Source organism: Podarcis muralis, chromosome 1, assembly GCF_964188315.1.
Source record: "Podarcis muralis chromosome 1, rPodMur119.hap1.1, whole genome shotgun sequence".
NCBI lineage: Eukaryota > Metazoa > Chordata > Lepidosauria > Squamata > Lacertidae > Podarcis > Podarcis muralis.
This window is the reverse complement of record NC_135655.1, coordinates 125,984,566-126,007,698: the sequence shown is the minus strand read 5'-3', so window position 1 is coordinate 126,007,698 and position 23,133 is coordinate 125,984,566. Positions and strand designations below refer to the sequence as shown.

General features: G+C 45.5%; 1 protein-coding gene across 5 annotated transcripts in view; it reads left to right on the top strand.

Moving 5' to 3' along the window:
• The window catches only part of CCDC150 (coiled-coil domain containing 150), a 48,781-nt gene that overhangs the window by 9,671 nt on the left and 15,977 nt on the right, over positions 1-23,133 (top strand). For 4 of the 5 annotated variants that reach the window (XM_028751977.2, XM_028751951.2, XM_028751936.2 and 1 more), the window contains exons 7-17: positions 2,253-2,382; positions 4,830-4,873; positions 5,153-5,245; positions 6,010-6,117; positions 6,724-6,848; positions 7,949-8,126; positions 10,174-10,242; positions 10,717-10,809; positions 14,158-14,241; positions 17,619-17,726; positions 18,615-18,677. In XM_028751977.2, coding sequence (XP_028607810.2) covers positions 2,253-2,382; positions 4,830-4,873; positions 5,153-5,245; positions 6,010-6,117; positions 6,724-6,848; positions 7,949-8,126; positions 10,174-10,242; positions 10,717-10,809; positions 14,158-14,241; positions 17,619-17,726; positions 18,615-18,677 — 1,095 coding nt within the window. The remainder of the gene's footprint in view (positions 1-2,252; positions 2,383-4,829; positions 4,874-5,152; positions 5,246-6,009; positions 6,118-6,723; positions 6,849-7,948; positions 8,127-10,173; positions 10,243-10,716; positions 10,810-14,157; positions 14,242-17,618; positions 17,727-18,614; positions 18,678-23,133) is intronic. The other variant, XM_028751944.2, reaches the window with a different exon arrangement.

Genomic DNA, 23,133 nt, shown 5'->3' with positions numbered 1-23,133 from the left:
CCTGAAGCAAAGTTCTTAACCTGAAGCACTATTTATGGGTTAGTGGAGTCTGTAACCTGAAGCGTATGTAACCTGAAGCGTATGCAACCCGAGGTACCACTGTACTATTGTTTCAACAGCATACTATTCATATTATTAATTAACCGATTAAGTCTGCATACCGCCCTATACCTGTAGATCTCAGGGTGGTTCACAACATATAATTACAATATAAAAAATACATAATATATAGTAAGAACAGAAGCAAACCAACAATCTCCCCTTCCCCAGCACATTTAAATATCAAAATGCTCCTCCTCCTCCTATGGCAGGGAGGCTTGGCTGGGGCCTTCATTTAGGTGCCAGGCAAAAAAGGGTTCCTCTTTAACCAGACCTTTGGCTGATTAACATCAAATGGGGAGGGGGGGGTTATTGGATTCTTCTTGTTTTTTATTACTTATTTTGCGTTTTTAATATTGTGATTCTATGTAGTGAATCGCCCTGTGACCTGCAGGTATGGGGAGGTGTAAAAAATTAATTAATCCAGTGGTACCTCTGGTTACGTACTTAATTCGTTCCAGAGGTCCGTTCTTAACCTGAAACTGGTCTTAACCTGAAGCACCACTTTAGCTAATGGGGCCTCCCACTGCCAACACGCCACTGGAGCATGATTTCTGTTCTCATCCTGAAGCAAAGTTCTTAACCCAAGGTAATATTTCTGGGTTAGCGGAGTCTGTAACCTGAAGCATATGTAACCTGAAGCGTATGTAACCCAAGGTACCACTGTAATAATAGAAATATAGCAATTCTTTAATATAATAATAATAATATAATAATAATACACATTTTAAAAAGGAAGGTCTACAACTTTTCTCCAGACCTACTGCATGACCATCCCCTGCTGTGCAGGCAAGAATATATACACATTCTTGCATACAGGTAAATGAAATAATAATAATAATAATAATAATAATAATAATAATAATAATAATAATAATAATAATTTATTTATACTCCGCCCATCTGGCTGGGTTTCCCCAGCCACTCTGGGCAGCTTCCAACAAAATATTAAAATACAGTAGTGCGTTAAACATTAAAAGCTTCCCTAAACAGGACTGCCTTCAAATGTCTTCTAAAAGTCTGGTAGTTGTTTTTCTCTTTGACATCTGGTGGGAGGGCGTTCCACAGGGCGGGTGCCACTACCAAGAAGGCCCTCTGCCTGGTTACCTATAACCAAGATGGGTGGGGTATAAGTAATAAAGTAGTAGTAGTAGTAGTAGTAGTATCAGTAGTCTATACTGGTAGGCACCCTTTGCAGATTCATGCAAGGTTCTTTTCCAGCCCTTTTTGAAGTTGCTTGGGGTTCAATCTGGGATCTTTTGCATGCAAAAGATGGCCTCTGCCACTGAATCACAATCCCAGATTTCCAGTGTTCTCTCCCTGAGCCTTAAGGGTGTCTATGGGTGGGGAGATTAAGGGTGTGCGGTTATTTATTACCTGCATTAAAAGCAGTGAGAGCCAGTGTGGTGTAGTGGTTAAGAGCGGTAGTCACGTAATCTGGGTAACCGGGTTCACGTCTCCGCTCCTCCACATGCAGCTGCTGGGTGACCTTGGGCCAGTCACACTTCTCTGAAGTCTCTCAGCCCCACTCACCTCACAGAGTGTTTGTTGTGGGGGAGGAAGGGAAAGGAGAATGTTAGCCGCTTTGAGACTCCTTAAAGGGAGTGAAAGGCGGGATATCAAATCCAAACTCTTCTTCTTCAATATTAAAAACAACTTTGCCGAAATGGCAAAAAACGACCAGAAGAATCAGAAATGAGGAAGACCAAAATTTTAATAAAGAGTGGGGGGAATTTATAACTTCTCTTAAAGACCATTGTAAACAGTTAAAATTGTTAGCAGGATTGGAATAACGCTTTTACTTTAATGGTGAATTTTGGACAAAACGGAGATGTAAAAGATTGGGATTATCGTAAAAGATGCAGGAGGGATTGGCTAACAACAGGACCCACAAAGGGGAGGAGGGAAGTCCAGGAGATTCTAAGAAATCTTGTTTTTATCTTGTATGTTGGAATTTGGGATTGTAAAACTATAATCTGAAAAACCAAATAAGTAAAATTTAAAAAATAAAATTCTTTTGGTTGCACTGTTGTACAGCTATAGCTCGTTCATTCTTCAGCTGTCTAGCTCAGTGAAAGGCTTTGTTGGTGGTTACTTTTACTTTTAATTTTTAAAAAGAAATTACTGAATGTGTTATTTGGATGCCATTACAGGTTCACATTCTGCAAGAGGACTGTAACAGCCTCCGCCAAGATATTGAGATATCTCGGGAGAGGCTGCGAAGGGAGGAGGAGAAGGCTCTTCAGCTGGAACAGCAGTGCACACAGCTTAAATCGGATTTAGGTATGCAAGTCATTTTGGATCTTCTTCATGCCTTAAGACTAGTACACACTCCATGAGAGCCAGTGTGGTGTAGTGGTTAAGAGCGGTAGACTCGTAATCTGGGGAACCGGGTTCGTGTCTCCGCTCCTCCACATGCAGCTGCTGGGTGACCTTGGGCTAGTCACACTTCTCTGAAGTCTCTCAGCCCCACTCACCTCACAGAGTGTTTGTTGTGGGGGAGGAAGGGAAAGGAGATTGTTAGCCGCTTTGAGACTGCTTCGGGTAGTGATAAAGCGGGATATCAAATCCAAACTCTTCTTCTTCTTCATGCGCTCCACCTGTAACAATTGGCAGTTTAATGTGTGAAGTGACTCGCTGAAAACCACTGCAGTGTGTAAGCTCTGTCTGTGGTATTAAATCTGCAATGGCCTGTTCCCATGTGAAAGGACTGTGAGACCAGCTCAAGTATTAAGAAAGGGCCTTTTGGATGTCTTTCCAGCCTCTCTGACGAAATAGGAAAGTATGTCTTAGCAGGTCTGGGCCTAAACGTAGGATGGCCTATAAATGTGAATAATAATAATAAATTTATTATTTATACCCCGCCCATCTGGCTGGGTTTCCCCAGCTACTCTGGGTGGCTGCCAACAAAAGATTAAAAATACATTAAAACATCAGTCATTGAAAACTTCCCTAAACAGGGCTGCCTTCAGATGCCTTCTAAACGTCAGATACTGTAGTTGTTTATTTCCTTGACATCTGCTGGCAGGGCATTCCACGGAGCGGGTGCCACTACCAAGAAGGCCCTCTGTCTGGTTCCCTGTAACCTCACTTCTCGCAGTGAGGGAACCACCAGAAGGCCCTCGGAGCTGGACCTCAGTGTCCGGGCTGAACAATGGGGGTGGAGATGCTCCTTCAGGTATACTGGGCCGAGGCTGTTGAGGGCTTTAAAGGTCAGCACCAATTAAACAAACATTAACATTAACTGCAATAATAGTGGGATAGGCATTGACAAACTGAATGAGAACAAATATATTTAGAGATGACACAAAACGTAGCAAGTGGCTATGCAGCCAACGCCTAAGGATTTTGTAGTGACTGTTGGAGATGCTGAAAAGAGAGTTGATTGAGCCTGGAGGGAATTCTTTCTTTGCTGGCTGCATAGCTATTGGGACATTTCAACAACAAAAAATTACAGATGATTGGTTTCATCTGCAGTAGCTTTTACGGATTTTCATCAACACTTAACAGGGCCAGGTAATCTTTTACATGATAAACCGCAGTGCTGTCGTAGAATGCAACAGAATTAGTCTCACCAGGTTCATTTTATGAGTTTAAAGACCTCTTTATTAAAAAAATGAAAGACACAGACTACAGTGGTACCTCGGGTTAAGTACTTAATTTGTTCTGGAGGTCTGTTCTTAACCTGAAACTGTTCTTAACCTGAAGCACCACTTTAGCTAATGGGGCCTCCTGCTGCCGCCACGCCGCCGGAGCCCGATTTCTGTTCTTATCCTGAAGCAAAGTTCTTAACCCGAGGTACTATTTCTGGGTGAGCGGAGTCTGTAACCTGAAGCGTATGTAACCCGAGGTACCACTGTACTGCTTTGGCTTGTGTGAAAGCATTAACAGTCCACAGCCCAGCCCTGTAGCTCTTACTCAGAAGGAATTCCTTCCGAGTTCGATGGAAATTATTTGCAAATAAGCCTGCATAAGGTTTCAGCAGCTAATCCAGGGGTTGGCAAAAAAAATTAGCTGCGGAGCGGTCCACTGGAAGAAGAGGTGAAGGGGGCAAGTAGTCCCACCTCCAGCCACTGCGCTTACCTTCCCTGGGGCCGCTACCGCCGCTGCTTCTCATGGGTAGGCAAAGCAAGCTCGTCCGCTCCGCTCTCTGGCCCACAGGAGCACCAGGTTGGCGGCGGCAGAGGGAAGATGAGCGGCGCGAAAGGGCTGGCTCCGGAGAGGGGCTGCTTAAAATGGCGCTCAGCCAGCTCAGCCCAGCCCCCTTCCTCCTCTAGACAGGGCTGGGAGAAGGCAGGAGGAGGGAGGGAGGAGGCTCCGCCGCAGTGTGTGTGTGTGTGGGGGGGGAATGGAATGGTGCAGGGGGGAAATGGCGCAACCCGAACAAACAGAATCCCCACGCCGATCCACGGATGGTCCACAGGCCAGATCCTGAAGGCAATTGGGCCTGATCTGGCCCCCGGGCCTTAGTTTGCCAACCCCTGAGCTAATCCTTTCTTAGGTTTACCATAAAAAAATGTCATCTATCTTAATATTTGTCCTTGCTTGTTAGTCCGAAACAGTATTCTAGGAAAAAAAGAGCCTGGCGCAGCAGTTTCTGTAGCAGAGTTCTATATTTGGTGTTTTGATTTGGAAAAAAACCCCAACAACATCTTAAGTGATGATGGTTAGCATTTTGATTAATAGCATCAAAATCCAATGACGCTTTCTTTCTGTGGGTTCTGTTCTAGAATCCCGAGAGAATACCATCTCCAGGCTCAGCGAAGAAGGGAAAGTAAGTTTAAAAACAGGAATTTTAGAATTCTGCAGGATCCCCCCCCCCCCCCGCTTTAATGTCTTGACCCCATATATACCTACAGTTCAGGTAAGTGCAACTGATACAGCAAGGGCATGAGGCTAATTATTCAAGAGCTGTACTAATTTAACTGGGCTGCCCCATTAGATGAAAAATGAGATGGAAAAACAGGATGTATTGACACACCCGGTTGAACTACCTGCAATGCTTTGCCTGTTTGAAGCAGGGAATCCTTTGTTTCCTCTTCTTTTCCTTTAGGCTGCACGGCTGTCTCTGAGCAGGGAACACGAGGAGAACACGCAGCTGCGATCAGAAATAGCCTCTCTGCGGGAGGTGGCAGAAAAAGTGCAAGTAATGGGATTTTGTTTTGTTTTTTTTAAGGACTCGGTTCAAAATCATGTCTAGCAGAAAAGAGAGATTGCTTTGCCAAGGTCTGGATAGATTTTGCATGCGCCATTTTGTGTGTGTGGAATATGGGTGCTGAAGAAATAGAGGCTGGGGAAGAGTCACCCAGGAATGTCTGGTTGAGGTCTTTCCTTGAGGGCAAATGCGGTGCTACTCCTACAACCTCCTATTTAGTCTCAATTTTGCCCTCTGAACTCGGCAGCGAGGAGGATGAGAAAAAAACTAGAACAAGTTGAATCCTGCCCGACATTGGCTGTAGGACCTAGCTACCTAAGGCCCATAGAATCCCCCTTTATTATTATTATTATTAGTAGTAGTAGTAGTAGTATTTCCAATACAATATTTTACTGGGTTTTTTTCCAGATTACATCACAATATAAATAAACCAAAGCCATCACCACATCCTCCCCACCCCCCATATATCCATCAATCAAACCTAATATTCTTTTGTCACTTCCCTCCGCCCCCACTCGATTTCCTCTACGTTCTGAGATTACGTTTATCTTTGCATTTACAATCTTCTCAAATCGTGTATATATTCTTATTAACTTTCCTTGCTAATTTACCTTCCCTCAGATACTTTACATTTTAATCTAGGCCTATTAGCATATCTTTTTTTTGAGCAATATTTTACCATATATTCTTAAGGAAGAAAGCTGGGAATCATGAGTTGATAGACACTTCTTGTGACACTTGTGTCCTTCCTCAAGGTGCTCAATGAGCAGTTGGCCCAACAGTGTGCAGAAATGAACGACACCCTTCGAAGTGTTACCGTGGAGAACGCTCAACTCATCTCGGATCACCAGGCTGCCCTAAAGGTGTGGAGCCATTTTCACGCGCGTTTCAGAAACCGTCCTATTAATCTGCGATGTGTATGCCGTACACAATTTCCATGGGTTGGTGAGGGGTTATCTGGATTGGGTTCTATCTCCAAGCACATAACAAAGGTAGGAGCAAAGAATTGTGGGAGGCAAGCCCGTTCTCCTCAGTTTCCCCCCTCCCTGACAGACTTTTGTACCCACTAATATTTTGTAATATGTCAAGTGGGCTTCGTGTACACAGAATTTCCTCAAACTTAGGTCTCCAGAATTTGTTGGACTACAACTCCCATGATCCCTAGCTAGCAGGACCAGTGGTCAGGGATGCTGGGAACTGTAGTCTCAAAACATCTGGAGGCAACACTGTGGAAGCTCAGTAGCCTGAGTCTGCACTAAGAAGCAGCCAAGGTGGTCTGGCCTCTTCACCAGCCTCCACTTTTGTAGCTGGAGTCAGTCTGGGCCCTGCCCTCTCAGGCCAGGTGGAAAGAGGCCTGCAATCAGTGAGCGGCTCTTCCAGCTCTTCACAGCCAAGATTTTCACGCCGAAAATGTTGGATCTTCATTTTATCATTATAAACGCCTTTATAATTCCTCCTTTCTTTTTTAGGTGGAGCAGGATAAAATCAACCAGAAGCTGCAAGAGCAAGACTTGATTCTGGATGCTGCCCGGGCCAGTATTACGGCGGAACTGCAGATTGTGCAGAATGAAAAAGCTCAGCTCCAGAGAGAGATGTGAGAGCCAAAGTATTGCTTTCCTATGTGTGGCCTGGCTTCCTTTTATGTCAGATTCCCTCATATACAGTGGTGCCTCGCAAGACGAAAAGAACCAGTTCCGCGAGTCTCTTCGTCTTGCGGTTTTTTCGTCTTGCGAAGCAAGGCCATTAGCGGATTAGCGCTATTAGCGGCTTAGCGGGCTTAGTGGATCAACTGATAAGCGGCTTAGCGGATCAGCTGATTAGCGACTTAGCGGATCAGCTGTTAAGCGGCTTAGCGGATCAGCTGATAAGCGGCTTAGCGATCAGCTGCTTAGCGGATCAGCTGTTAAGCGGCTTGGCGGATCAGCTGATAAGCGGCTTAGCGGCTTGGGAAAAGGGGGGGGAGGGGAAAAAACCTGCAGGAACTCGCAAGACATTTTCGTCTTGCGAATCAAGCCCATAGGAAATTCGTTTTGCGAAGCACCTCCACCTTTCATCTAGCGGGTTTTCCGTCTTGCGAGGCATTCGTCTTGCAGGGCACCACCTTTGGCTGCTTTTGAAGGTTGCAGAAGTAATAATAATAATAGTAATAGTAATAGTAATTTATTTATACCCTGCCCATCTGGCTGGGTTTCCCCAGCCACTCTGGGTGGCTCCCAATAGAATATTAAAAGCACAATAAAATGCCAAACATTTAAAACTTCCCAGTACAGGGCTGCCTTCAGATGTCTTCTAAAAGTCAGATAGTTATCTCTCTCCTTGATATCTGAAAGGGTGGGTGCCACTACCAAGAAGGCCCTCTGCCTGGTTCCCTGTAACCTCACTTTTTGCAGTGAGGGAACTGCCAGAAGGCCCTCGGCGCTGGGCCTCAGTGTCCGGGCTGAACAATGGGGGTGGAGACGCTCCTTCAGATATACTGGACCGAGGCCGTTTAGGGCTTTAAAGGTCAGCACCAACACTTTGAATTGTGCTTGGAAACGTACTAGGAGCCAATGTAGGTCTTTCAAGACCGGTGTTATGTGGTCTCGGTGGCCACTCCCAGCCACCAGTCTAGCTGCCACATTCTGGATTAGTTGTAGTTTCTGGGTCACCTTCAAAGGTGTGTGATGCATTTGTGTTTGCTTCTTTGCTCCACAGAGAAGCCTTGCGTGTAGCACACACTGCCTGCGGGCATGAAGCATCCGAACTCCAGGAGACCACAACCGCTCAAAAGGAGCTCCTGGAGTCCACAGTTGCCAGGATCCGAAGCGAACTGGAGGCAGCTCTGCAGGAGAGGGACTCTCTGCTGAAGGAGAAGGAGAGGCTAGAGGAACAGGTACCATGAACATTTGCCATGTTATTTTAAAAATACTGGGTTGCATCTTAGGCCTACCCAGAGTAAACCCGCTGAATTTAATGGGCATGGCTGACTTAGGTCTGTTTAATCTCAGTGGGCCTACTCTTGGTTTGAGACAAGTCATTAGATTAAATGTCTGTTTGGGCATTAAACACTCTTTAGAGAAATGTGTGGCGTTCCTCCAATAGCAGCCTCCAAGGACCAAGATGTACCGCTTAGTACCACAGAATGCTATGGTTTATAACGGAGAGGGGGACATTTCTGTACTAACTCCAAGACCATATAACGCCGAGACCACATAACACCGGTCTTGAAAGACCTACACTGGCTCCCAGTACGTTTCCGAGCACAATTCAAAGTGTTGGTGCTGACCTTTAAAGCCCTAAACGGCCTCGGTCCAGTATATCTGAAGGAGCGTCTCCACCCCCATCGTTCTACCCGGACACTGAGGTCCAGCACCGAGGGCCTTCTGGCGGTTCCCTCACTGCAAGAAGCCAAGTTACAGGGAACCAGGCAGAGGGCCTTCTTGGTAGTGGCGCCCTCCCTGTGGAACGCCCTCCCACCAGATGTCAAGGAGAACAACAACTACCAGGCTTTTAGAAGACCTCTGAAGGCAGCCCTGTTTAGGGAAGCTTTTAATGTTTGATGTATTACAGTATTTTAATATTTTTTTGGAAGCCGCCCAGAGTGGCTGGGGAAGCCCAGCCAGATGGGCAGGGTATAAATAATAAATTATTATTATTATTATTATTATTATTATTATTATTATTATTACAACTCAGTTTTGTGCTGCCTGTTGCTGAAAGCAGCACAAAGAACTGGTATATTAAGCACATCAGTTTATGAGCTGTCAGTGATATCTGGGAGTCGCCCCACCCCTGGGAAATGAAGATTGACATGAATATGACAGGTCATTAAAGATACACCAATCGTGTGTTTCATTTGCACAAATGTCTCTGTTCCTGGCCAGTAATATGCCCTTCTTTCTTACTGTCTATTCTTAACTAAAAAGCTAGTTTTTTGCCAAATGCACTCTTTCATCATAGTTGTTTCAAAGGGTTAGGGAAATTTCTACATTAGTACGTATTTTTTTTTTTAAAAAGTTGCTTTTAATTTTAAAAAATTACATCAGAGTTATTGATTGCCCACGTGGGACCCACAGGTGTGTCTGCAGAGGCTTTCCCTGACACCCCCGCAGGGTCGTGTGTCCCCCCCCACACACACACCTGAAATTAGGCTGGAAAGAAGCATTCTGCATTAATGTCTTAATATATTGTATATTTTGATGTTAGCCACCCTGAGCCCGGTTCTGGCCGGGGAGGGCGAGATATAAATAAAATTTATTATTATTATTATTAGCCAGTAGAGCTAGGTTGCTGTGTGTATTTGGTTGTGGAATGTGTGATGTGCACATGACAGTTTTTCTTGCTAACCTTTTTGGGGCTTCAGGCATATTGGTAAACAACCCTTGATTTTGGGGGGGGGGCAACATATTTAATTTCACCAGAAGAAGAAGAGTTTGGATTTGATATCCCGCTTTATCACTACCCAAAGGAGTCTCAAAGCGGCTCACATTCTCCTTTCCCTTCCTCCCCCACAACAAACACTCTGTGAGGTGAGTGGGGCTGAGAGACTTCAGAGAAGTGTGACTAGCCCAAGTTCACCCAGCAGCTGCATGTGGAGGAGCGGGGAAGCGAACCCGGTTCCCCATATTACGAGACTACTGCTCTTAACCACTACACCACACTGGCTCAAGTTCAAGATTATTTTGTAAAAGTTCAAGGGGAACCTACTGTCCACCAGGGAGGAAGTGCAGGCAAATGGATCGCGTGTGTAGATCAATAGTGGAGCAATGAGGAATAAAAGGAAATATAAGGAGCTGTGCTGGTACAGAGTTAGAAGCTGGCAGGCTGGGGTTTGGTAAGTTTATTTTCTCTCTCAAATACCTAGGGAGGTAAAATAGAGCAGCTTGGATCCTCCTTTGGTGAGATTGATGATGGAACTGTTTTTTAATCCTTGGTGGCAGATGCAGAAAACAGTTCATGAAATAACGGAAGAGAACAAAAGATTGGAAGCGGAACTAACAGAACACAAGGTATGATGGTCATTCATACCACGGCTGCCAACAAGACTTGTTTACACTCTGTTGGTATTGGGGATGCATCAGAATTAACTGGATTGTAGCGGTCGGTTCTGGATCCAGTACGGTTCTTCTAAATAAATTCAGTCAGAATAAGTGAAGTTAATATGAATACAAAGCCATATGTGACCTCAGTTGGCTTGGGACATCAACAGCCTTTGTTGTGGTGTACCAGCAACTGGGATGCGGGTGGCGCTGTGGTCTAAACCACTGAGCCTCTTGGGCTTGCCGATCGGAAGGTCGGCGGTTCGAATCCCCTCGATGGGGGGAGCTCCTGTTGCTCTGTCCCAGCTCCTGCCAAGCTAGCAGTTCAAAAGCACGCCAGTGTGAGTAGTTAAGACTATTTTTGTGTGTGAGCTGCCTTGAATTTGCATGGTGAAATAAAGAAGCAAGCAAATAATAATGGCAATTTCCCTTCTTTTTTTCAAGTTGGAAATCGGTCCTCTCAAAGATACTGTGAAGGTGTTGGAAGAAGAAAACAAGAAATTAATGGAGCGGGAAGCTGCCTTGGAACACCAACATGTAATTTTCAGTCTCAGCAGAAATAATTTCATAATATTTTCATAAAATTAGAACAAGCTCCTCCCTTAAAAAAAGAAAAGTAATCTGTAAAAAGAATGAATAGTAAGCAACACAGAACCAATGTGCTAAGAGTTTTGTTGTTTCTTTGGGAAACCAATGTTTAATATCCATGTTCAATATATATTTACTTAGTTAAGGTGGGATAGCCCAGATGTTGGTGGCCCCAGATGTTGTGGGACTACAGCTCCCATCATCCCTGACCATTGACCATAATACAGGCTGGGGTTGATGGGAATTGTAGTCCCACAACATCAGCAAGGTGCACCCCACACTGGCTGCTCCTGAGCTAAGGCAAATGGCCTGTTTCATTTGGCTTGCTTCTGTTATTTCAAGTGTTCCGCCGTGATAGTGGACCACAGTGAAGATCTTGGTTTCTCCATCTCTGTCCAGCAAGAGAATCAGAACATGAGATCTGAGGGCTCTTACCAGGCCCAGGAAGTGGCCCTTTAGATGGCCCTTGACCAGGCTGCTCACAAATTATTGAACGATGCTACAGTTGTTGTTGTTGTTGTTGTTGTTGTCATTTAGTCGTGTCCGACTCTTCGTGACTCCATGGACCAGAGCACGCCAGGCCCACCTGTCTTCCACTGCCTCCTGCAGTTGAGTCAAACTCATGCTGGTAGCTTCGAGAACACTGTCCAACCATCTCATCCTCTGCCATCCCCTTCTTCTTGTCCTCTTTCCCAACATCAGGGTCTTTTCCAGGGAGTCTTCTCTTCTCATGAGGTGGCCAAAGTATTGGAGCCTCAGCTTCAGGATCTGTCCTTCCAGTGAGCACTCAGGGCTGATTTCCTTTAGAATGGATAGGTTTGATTTTCTTGCAGTCCATGGGACTCTCAAGAGTCTCCTCCAGCACCATAATTCAAAAGCATCAATTCTTCGGCAATCAGCCTTCTTTATGGTCCAGCTCTCACTGGAGCAGGAACCGGCAAGCCACTCCAGTATCCCTGCCAAGAAAACTCCATGGACAAAGACAATGCTACAGTTAGGATTCCCTTTTTGAAAGGGAAAGAGAACGACCTGGTAATGGTTTCTGCTGTTGCACACCACAGCCTCGGCCTCTTCTCCCTTTCCTTCTAAATGAGCAATGCAGACATCAGTGGGTGTAGCATGAAAACAAAACAGGGGACTTTATGTTGTTAAGAGGTGGAGCAGATAGTCCACTGTTGCATTCAAGTGGAATCAACATTTTTGGTGGAAATAAATCCCTGGGTATCTCTTGAATGGGCCGTTTGGCTGCCCACCCCATGTATTTGACCTCCCCATTGCGCAGACTGTATGTTCTGATGTCCCCTGCTTTCATCCTGCCTATATTTCAAAAAGGCTTTCTGACCTTGAAATCCCCTGGAGAGTCAAGTCATACTGAGGCTCATATTGAGTCGGAGAGTATGATTTCTGCATCTCTCCTCCTTTTGGCTACTGACATACACAACTGAAAGCTCCTGAAACACGTGTTTTTCTTCTTCCATTCAAGGGGGGGGGGGGGGATACCGGGCCTGGCTAAGCAAAGACTAAGATGCTTTTTAAAAAAAAAATACTATTTATTAAATTTTCCACTTCAACAATCCAATCAAACCATATTAAATATTCCAAATTATACATATTATTTAATAATTAAACAGTCCAAATATTATGCCAAATTATAACATTTTTGGGAGGTATCTTCCCATGGGGGGGGGGCTGATCATCTCATATGTCTAAAGGTAAAGGTAAAGGTACCCCTGCCCGTACGGGCCAGTCTTGCCAGACTCTGGGGTTGTGCGCCCATCTCACTCAAGAGGCCGGGGGCCAGCGCTGTCCGAAGACACTTCCGGGTCACGTGGCCAGCGTGACATCGCTGCTCTGGCGAGCCAGAGCCGCACACGGAAACGCCGTTTACCTTCCCGCTAGAAAGCGGTCCCTATTTATCTACTTGCACCCGGGGGTGCTTTCGAACTGCTAGGTTGGCAGGCGCTGGGACCGAGCAACGGGAGCGCACCCCGCCACGGGGATTCGAACCGCCAACCTTTTGATCGGCAAGTCCTAGGCGCTGAGGCTTTTACTCACAGCGCCACCCGCGTCCCCTCATATGTCTACTGCTTTCATAATTTTTGTGATAGTTCCCATAAATCATTCCGATGTTAATCCTCATTACTTTTCGCAGCCTCTGAGTTTATCAAACAAGCAAGATAAAGCTAAACAATATATTCTGTGTGAAATTTACGCCCAGAGTTCCCTCTGTATGTTCACAATATCTCTTCACAAAATGATGTTTCCACCAAGCCAGTCCAAAAATCTTCTCACCTCAAGCAAGTCAGTCCAGATAAAATCAAATCAAGGCATCTGCCCAATGCTTTTAAGACCAGCTGTCCTTAAAATGGTTTACCTGTGCAGGGAAGGTTTTGCCGTATAAAACTGGGAATGCAAATATTAAGATATTAAAAGGCACCTATCTCCCTAAGGCTCCTCATTTAATTCAACAAGCTGATCTACTTCCGGTCATGGCCACTCGGTTAATTGGAGCTGTGTCATTCTGATTCTAATTCCAGGGAAACTTCCAAAGTTTTTTTGGCGTCTCTCCAGTCTTTCTCCAAATCAGAGTTGGGAAACTCTTTATCCTCTTCCAAATATATCTGCATACGAATACTTTGAACTTGGCTTTCCACTTTTGAATAATTGTTATTTCCACACAGTTAATGATTATTAGAGTCATATTATATCACCACCTCTCCAGTCTCGCTTGCTATAAATGATCGGGCAGTTGGTTCTTTCAGAGGAGGATTTTGCCATATAACATAGCGCAACGAAATATAATAACAAAGGAGGCTTTCAGTTCCAACATACCAAGTCTATGTAGATGTTAATCCTTTTTCCGTTCAAATCCTTTTTAGCACCTCAGTGGCTGAATTAATTAGCAGAGTAGTTTCTCCTCCTCCTTGGCTCAGATCATGCCCAAAACTTAAATCCAATTTTTCATCTTAAGAATTGGAAGCTTGCTGCTAAATGGAGGCGACTTTGGGGAGTTGCCAAGAAACGTCCCAGCGCCCCCCAGCCCCTCTTTCCTTCTGAATTTGGGGCCAGGTGTTGGGTGAGCTGCGGATGAGCTGCCACTCCCCAGCCCAGGGAGTGTAGGGAGGCTGATTACTCCCATCTCAGCCTCTGATTCTGGAACGTACGGCGGTGATGGAATTCAGCCATCCTCCATCGCAGCTCGCCAAAAGCACCTCCTCAAAACTAAGATGCTTTTTGAGTGTGTGTGTGTCTTTGTGTGAGTGAATGAGAATGACCTCTGCTTTTGTCTTCCCCCAGCATGCCCAACAGCAAGTAAAGCAAGTTCTGGAAGAGCTGACGGACACCAAAAATAAACTGGCTTATGAGAAAGGGAAACTTCAGGTATGTCAGCCTTGTGGAGTAAGGCCAGCCACTGGCTGTTCGCCTTCTCTGAAGAGAAGAAGAGTTTGGATTTGGTATCCCGCTTTATCACTACCCGAAGGAGTCTCAAAGCGGCTAACATTCTCCTTTCTCTTCCTCCTCCACAACAAACACTCTGTGAGGTGAGTGGGGCTGAGAGACTTCAAAGAAGTGTGACTGGCCCAAGGTCACCCAGCAGCTGCATGTGGAGGAGCGGGGAAGCGAACCCGGTTCCCCAGATTACGATTCCTCCGCTCTTAACCACTGCACCACACTGGCTCTCAGTTCTTCCTTGCTGATAGACCTTTGCTCTTTTCAGTGCTGCTGTTTCCTGGGTGGGGATGAACAACTATCTCAGCCCCACTCCCAGCCAGCTTAAGAGTAGAATGCATCAGAATACTAGAGCTTTAGTCTTTTGGTGTTAACACAGCCCAAGTTGTAGTAGTGCTGACCATTCAGCCATCCTATTGTCTCTTGAAAGGCTGCTGAGTGGTGACTACGCAGAAGAGCAGCAAAATCCTGGGGCCAACTGTGGTTTTATTGCTGAGGGCCACTTGGCTGTTTCGTTTTAGTTCTCAGGCTTTTGTACCTTATCAGGGCTTTTTTTCAGCCGGAACTCCCCGGAATTCGGTTCCGGCACCTCTCAGGTGGGCGCCATTGCCATTCTATTTTTTTTTTTAAAATTAAATTTTATTCAGATAAAAAACACATACATACATATTTACACAATACACATACACAACACACTACCTTATTTTCATAACATAAAACATACCTACATTACTCTATATAATACCTACCTATACTGTACATATCGACATACCTACACACCTACCCCACACGGACACCCACCAAGTGACTTGACTTCCAGCCGTTCTTGTTACGCTATTTTATTTTTCTTTAATCTCTTCTTCTGTCTTGACTTTACTCTCCTTTCACTCTAATCATTTTCTGGATTCACTCAGTATCTGTCAGAAATTCTACTTTTTCCACATAAATTTTGATGTATTCCTTAAGGAATTAAGGAGCGCCGTTGCCATTCTAAGAGAACAAGGGAGGCTTTCAGGTTGAATTCCGGCACCCTTTTTCTAGAAAAATGGCACTGTTTAGTATTTTTTTTATTTATTATTATTATTATTATTATTATTATTATTATTATTATTATTATTATTAAAATTTATATGTTGCCCTTCTTCATAAGATCTCAGGGCGGTTCACAGAATGAAATACAGGATATGAACAAGTAAATAATTAAAACCCAAACAGCAATAATTTGCAGAGAGGGAACTCGCAAGTGCATGTGTGCATTGTTAAAAAGGCTCTTCAACCAAGCAAAATGGCAGATTGTACCTCTGAGGTAGATTTGTATTGTTACGAGATGGTATTTTTTTTTAAAGAAAGGAAAAGGAAAGAACGCTGAATGCATTTGAGCTTGTTATTTTGAAAGCGGTGTGCGCAGGGACCCTTTAAATCGGGGGCGGGGAGCCTGTGGCTCTCGATGGTGGTGGACTAAAACTCCCATCATCTCTGCCCATTGGCCATGCCAGCTGGGGTTGATGGGAAGTGGTGTTAAACAGCACCTGGAGGCTCTTCGGCCCTGCTTCAAAGCATTACAGGAGTACCATGTAAACTACTTTTCGGCAAGATCCAACCCAGGTGGTGCTTCTATGGTAAGAAACGGAGCAACTGGTCCTTCTGATGTGGTTTTTGATACTTGTTTAACATTGGAGCAGCGTCTGGAGATGGATCAGTGGGAACCTTGCCTCCATGGCACCCCTCAAGCTTTCAAAGGGAGCCTGAAATTTGATTTTGGCTCCAGCCAGACTGCACTGGGCTTCCACTATGTTTTTTTCTTTTCTTTTTCAGTTCCAAGTGTGCCTATAAACAACAAAGCAACCAGATTCCCCCCCCCCCTTTGCCAATTATTTTAATTGACGTTCCATAATATTTAACGAATTGTCACCAGATCAATACAAATTCAATACAGATTTGAAAGTTGGGCTTCCCTCCCACCCCAGAAGTCCCCTCTGTTTTCCTCCCTCCTTTGCTGCTTCCAAAAAAATAACTTTTTTCCAACTATCATTTCAAAATACATTCATCCCTTCTCCCTACACATCACCTGTTCGGTTACCAATTTCTGCTGTGCCTTTTTATGCATTGTTATAGCCTGTCCTCAAAATAGTCGAGTGTGGAGTAAATCCTCTTCTATCTATCTATAATAGTCGTTCGTAAGTTTTCAGACATTTCCTTCTGATACCTCTTGAGTAACACTTTGCCTGAGAAAAACAGATCTTGCTTCCTCCCAAACAACAATACACGCATTCCTCCTTAACATGGCCTTGGACGTTGCTGTCTGACATCTGGCCCCAGTAATCAACAACTCGGCCTCACTGGTGTGGCATGCAGGGGGTGAAAATGAAACCCCTAGGGGTGTTTTTTTGTGTGTATAAATATATAATATACATTCCCCCCTCACACACACTGCCAATCTCCCAGCATCAGAAATTAACAGGTAGGCTTTACAGAGGCAGAAGGAAGGGGAAAAGTCTTAATTTAAACCAGGCATAGGCAAACTCCAGACCTCCAGATGTTTTGAGACTACAATTCCCATCACCCCTGACCACTGTTAGCTAGGGATGATGGAAGTTGTAGTTCCAAAACATCTGGAGGGCCAGAGTTTGCCTATGCCTGATTTAAACAGTGCCTTGCATTTGGAGTCTTTATGACTACAGTGGTACCTCGGGTTAAGTACTTAATTCGTTCCGGAGGTCCGTACCTGAAACTGTTCTTAACCTGAAGCACCACTTTAGCTAATGGGACCTCCTGCTGCTGCTGCGCCGCCGGAGCACAATTTCTGTTTTCATCCTGAAGCAAAGTTCTTAACCTGAAGCACTATTTCTGGGTTAGCAGAGTCTGTAACCTGAAGCGTATGTAACCTGAAGCGTATGTAACCCGAGGTACCACTGTATTTAGACAGGAAGACGAGGATGGAGACAGAAATAAGTTACCAGCTAGGAAGCATACATTTTCAGGGTCACAGGAAGCTGCCAAGTATCACGTCAGACCCCATTCACTGGGAAATATGTCTCATTCATTTAAATGGGTCTTAGCTTTCATGCAAGAATCTTTAGGACAGCATTCATGAAATAGCTTTTCTCAGTTGAAAACAAGGCACCTGCACAAACTCGCAGAAAAGTAGCTGTAAGTGGCCGGTGTGGGTTTTATTTAAATACCACCCGGATTGTGCCTTTATTGGACCCCTTTTTCCTCCGAGTTTGGCAAACGCCATTGCTGTTTCCAGAGCGCAGGCGCGTATTTCAGAAGGCTCTGGAACACGTGTCATCTTTCGTTTATCATAGACTAGAGTGAAGCAGCTGGAAGAAAAGGCGCAGTCCCTCCAGGACACACGTTCAGAAAACAGCCGGCTTCGCAAGCTGAACACCACCTTGGAGACAAAGTGTAACCAGGTACCATCCAGTTATATTGACCTACAGCGTGGGTTGCCAGTCTTTCTGGGCTGAAGGACAGGCTGGGGAAATTCCTCTTTGTGCCATGACATAATTGGATTCTGTACTCAGAAAGTCAGCGCAAAGATTTCTGCTTGCGCAACAGAGCTCCCCACACTCCTCCTCCTCCCCCTGTGTGCCCCCGAAATCTGTCCTAGGGGTTCCCCCAACCATTTGGAACAGATTTGGGAAGGGCGCAGAATGCACTCAGAAGGGGGGGCGAGTCCCACTGTGCTCATGGAAATCCTTGCACTGATAGTAGAATACTGCCCATTATGCTTGGTTCATATTTGCATATTATCTGCATTAATGAAACAGCAATATTTTGGCTTTCCTGGCATTTGGAAGCAGAGTGCTAGAAGTCATAATCAAGCTTTCTGAGCATTGATCAGGTATTGTTATTCTATTTTGCAGTTACTCTGCACCAGCATTAGGATTGGAAAACAATACAGTGGTACCTCGGGTTAAGTACTTAATTCGTTCCGGAGGTCCGTTCTTAACCTGAAACTGTTCTTAACCTGAGGCACCACTTTAGCTAATGGGGCCTCCTGCTGCCGCTGCGCTACCAGAGCACGATTTCTGTTCTCATCCTGAAGCAAAGTTCTTAACCTGAGGTACTATTTCTGGGTTCGCGGAGTCTGTAACGTGAAGCGTATGTAACCTGAAGCGTATGTAACCCGAGGTACCACTGTAATTCGGTTTTTCAAAAAAACTGAATTCTGTGCCAGTGTCCAGATTCCATGGGTGTTAATGGATGCATGGAATGCAGAGAGCTCAGGAGATATTGCTGGTGGAAACGAGCTTTCTTTGAAGACCCTCATTTCAGCTTTTTATTACCTCACTTTTCAGATGAGTACCGAACTTGCCTCCATTAGGATCAACACGCAGAGGATGGAAGCAAAGCTAAAACAGGTACTGGAACAACGGCAATGCCTTTCAGTTAACACCCTCATGTTTTGGACCGCAAAGGGTCCACAGCAAAGGACTCTATTCTTTCTGACAAATATGCTGAATAAGAACAAATGGTGGCTGTTCAGATCATCGTTCTGGCGTTGTAAGGCCTGCCAGAGCCTGCTTTCGAAATGTGCTGGGACTTGATATTCAGGCTCACCTGAATATGTGATTTCTCAGTATGGCTAGTAAGTGAAGAAATATTGCAGGGGGAAGGGGAGAAACTCAGCCAAGGAACACAAGGCTTTCCACCTTGTCCTTCCTTCAAGTCCGGTCTCATCCTGCACAGTTTTCTCTGGGCCAAAGAGATGGCTTGAGGGTTCATCACTTTCTATAGCTCCCAAAGCCATAGGGAAGGCTTGCGCTTGCTTGGGCCTCCCCAGAGTTGTTATGAGAACTAGAGCACTTGAATGTGAGGCGCTACTGCCTCCAGGATGGCTGTGGCGCCAAAAGAGGGGTGGTTAGCTTGTTGTGACACACACACAACCTCCTGCCCAGAAGCTGTTCCCCAGTTTAGGGGTGTGTGTGTAAAGGTAAAGGGACCCCTGACCATCAGGTCCAGTCGTGGCCGACTCTGGGGTTGCGGCGCTCATCGTGCTTTACTGGCCGAGGGAGCCGGCGTACAGCTTCCAGGTCATGTCGCCAGCATGACAAAGCCGCTTCTGGTGAACCAGAGCAGCGTACAGAAATGCAGTTTACCTTCCCGCTGGAGTGGTACCTATTTATCTACTTGCACTTTGACGTGCTTTCAAACTGCTAGGTTGGCAGGAGCAGGGACCGAGCAACGGGAGCTCACTCCGTCGTGGGGATTTGAACTGCCGACCTTCTGATCGGCAAGCCCTAGGCTCTGTGGTTTAACCCACAGCGCCACCCACGTCCCTCTGTGTGTGTGTGTGTGTATGTGTATAAAATAATTTTTATTAAATTTTCTGTTTTACAATTTAGAATATTCATTTAGACAACCTTAAAAGATCAATGACTTCCCTTCTTCTCTTTCCATGGCTCATTTTGCATAGCAATAAATCCCTGCATGTTTTACATAAACTGAACCATTCAGTATTCCATTGTTTCTTCCATCAAAACTTATTTACACTGTTGAATTTATCTGAATGCTGCCCATGTTTTCAAGTGTACACAGTTATCTCCCCAACACTTCAGATGCATATTTGTGGGACCCACGCTATTTTTGTAATTTTAAGTATCTCAAAACTTCTTTTAAACATTGTGCAACGTTGCGTCTTAATTGTTGCAATCCACCCTGGGACCTTAGGGCGAAGTGGTGGGTAATAAATTGTAGTCGTCATCATCATCATTATCTCAGGGTTGGTGCTGGCTTGAAGGGAAGCAAGTGGAAAGAAAGTGTTTGATTAGCAGATTTGACAAAATTGACTCCCAGGCAGGCTGTCCCACATTTAGTTCCTGTGTGCTGCTCAGGATGAAGGCAATATGTCTGCACAATCTTCAGTCCATGCACAATATTTAAATAAACATAGACAGTGATAGGTCCCTGGCACCCTCTCCTTTCACCTCCATTTTGAAAACCTCAGTATCTGAAAGTAGAGACACTTCGGCTTATGTTCTGTTAATATGTATGTGCATATGTAAAATTTTTGGGACACGGGTGGCACTGTGGGTTAAACCACAGAGCCTAGGACTTGCCGATCAGAAGGTTGGCGGTTCGAATCCCCGCGACAGGGTGAGCTCCCATTGCTCGGTCCCTGCTCCTGCCAACCTAGAAGTTCCAAAGCATGTCAAAGTGCAAGTAGATAAATAGGTACCACTCCGGCGGGAAGGTAAACAGCGTTTCCGTGTGCTGCTCTGGTTCGCCAGAAGTGGCTTAGTCATGCTGGTCACATGGCCCAGAAGCTGTACGCCGGCTCCCTCAGCCAGTAAAGCGAGATGAGCGTCGCAACCTCAGAGTCGGCCACAACTGGACCTAATGGTCAGGGGTCCCTTTACCTTTACGTTAAATTTTAGGACGAAACACGGTGTGAGATTAATTGCTCAAACACACCTTGTCCATGTGTAAGAGTTAAAGAGGGTGATTTTAAAAGCTAGTCCTACTTACAATAGACCTATTGAAGCTAATGAGAACAACTAACTTAAGTTCACTAATTTCAGTGAGTCTGCTCCACATAGGACTTGGTTAATACAACCCAGGAAAATTGTAAGGTACGCCATTGTTCTTAAGTCCTAAATAATCAGGTGAGTGGTGTTGATACAAGATGAGGAGAGGAACATCTATGCTCTCAAGGAGTCTAAACCAAGCATACAACGAAAAAGACATTAGGTGTAAAGGTAGTTTTAAAAACACAGAATCAGGAGTGGAATTCAGGTCTACTTCATAGCTGTCAACTCTTCCCTTTTTTAAAAGGAAATTCCCTTATTCCGAAAAGGATTCCTCGCAAGAAAAGGGAAAAGTTGACAGCTACTGGTCTGTGCAACTCCTCCCCCTAATTTAAATGGAAGAAACCGGATTGGTGGGCTGTTCTACTCTGCTTGGGTCACACTTTGAGCTCAGAGGTTAGGCCTCATGACATCACAAATAGAGCAGGGTGATGTCTTGGTGACTTCAGAGAGAACACATGTTGATTTATCTTTGGATAGGAGGGGTTGTTGAGCATTTAAACTTCAAACAGCCACCAAGAAGCAGAGATTTAAAATGGCTTCTTTTAGACTCCCTCAGTGACGCAACAACTCTTATAAATTGACTCGTCGTTGGGCTGAGAGGCAGGATTTGCAAATGGAGCCCTTGCCAACCATTAAGTTACTAGACGTTAGGGGCATTTGTTTTCGTCTCACGTTGCCTTCTCCAGTTGTTTGGTTTCCCCTGCTCAGGCAGCTAGTGCTATAGTAAAAATGCCTCTCCAAAAAAGAAAGTCATCTGAGAATTGCTGGCCGCAGAAATCCAATGAGCGTTTTAGATCATGCCTGGCCTGTGAGACCAAGGGACTTCGTGGGCGACCTTCCACTGCGTGCTCCCCTGAGCGCAGAGTTCGTTTCATGATAGATCTGCCCGGAAGGGAGGCTGCCTCTGAGTGTGGGGATTGTCCCCCTGCCTCTCCGAAGGTTCTCTTCAGGACTATAAAGGCCATGAAAGAAAAGCTGGACACTAAAAAAGATACCAGCGACTTAGAGACTGAGTGGGATATAACCAGTGAGGGGACAGATCTTCAGAGGGTGAGTGCCAAGCCTGAAAATGGTGAAGATGGAGAGGTAAAGGTAAAGGGACCCCTGACCATTAGGTCCAGTCGTGGCCGACTCTGGGGTTGTGGCGCTCATCTCGCTTTATTGGCTGAGGGAGCCGGCGTACAGCTTCCAGGTCATGTGGCCAGCATGACTAAGCCGCTTCTGGCGAACCAGAGCAGCGCACGGAAACGCCGTTTACCTTCCCGCCAGAGCAGTACCTATTTATCTACTTGCACTTTGACGTGCTTTCGAACTGCTAGGTTGGCAGGAGCAGGGACTGAGCAACGGGAGCTCACCTCGTCACTGGGATTTGAACCGCCGACCTTCTGTTTGGCAAGTCCTAGGCTCTGTGGGTTAACCCACAGCGCCACCTGCGTCCCTAAATGTATAAAATGCATAAATGTACAAAATGTATAAAAGGCATAAAATGTAGCTGAACCTAATAACTGAGGCCGTGCACATAATTCCTGTTTACTCTGCGTTCAGTGTGTCCCCAGTGGTTTGGGAAGTGGTGTACCTATTCTATTGTTACTTAAGAAATACTGTGTTTCGATGGATGGGTTCCCCCCCATCTCCCCAAACCAGGTCCGATCCAAATTGAGAAACCTGGCCGTATGTTAAAAGATGGTCCATGTACTGTGTGCGCCTTAGATCTAATATGAACTGGGGAAATGGAGGTCCTGGAAAATTGGGACATGGGTGGCACTGTGGTCTAAACCACCGAGCCTCTTCGGCTTGCCGATCAGAAGGTCGGCGGTTTGAATCCCTGTGAGGGGTGAGCTCCCATTGCTCTGTCCCAGCTCCTGCCAACCTAGCAGTTCGAAAGCATGCCATTGCAAGTAGATAAATAGGTACCACTGCAGCAAGAAGGTAAATGGTGTCTCCTTGCGCTCTGCTTTCCGTCATGGTGTCCCGTTGTGCCAGAAGAGGTTTAGTCATGCTGGCCACATGATCCGGAAAGCTCTCTGTGGACAAATGCCAGCTCCCTTGGCCTGAAAGCGAGATGAGCGCCGCAACCCCATAGTCGCCTTTGACTGGACTTAACCGTCGAGGGTCCTTTACCTTTACCTTTCTACTGGAAAACCTCTGAGCAAATAGCTCGTCAAACCCCTTACAACGCCGTGGCACACAGGTAGGAGAATGGGCTGGTCAGTGTTTAGGGTTGCCGTATTTCAAAAAGTAAAAACCAGGGCACACGATTCTTTGTTTGACTTGTCTAAGATCCAGG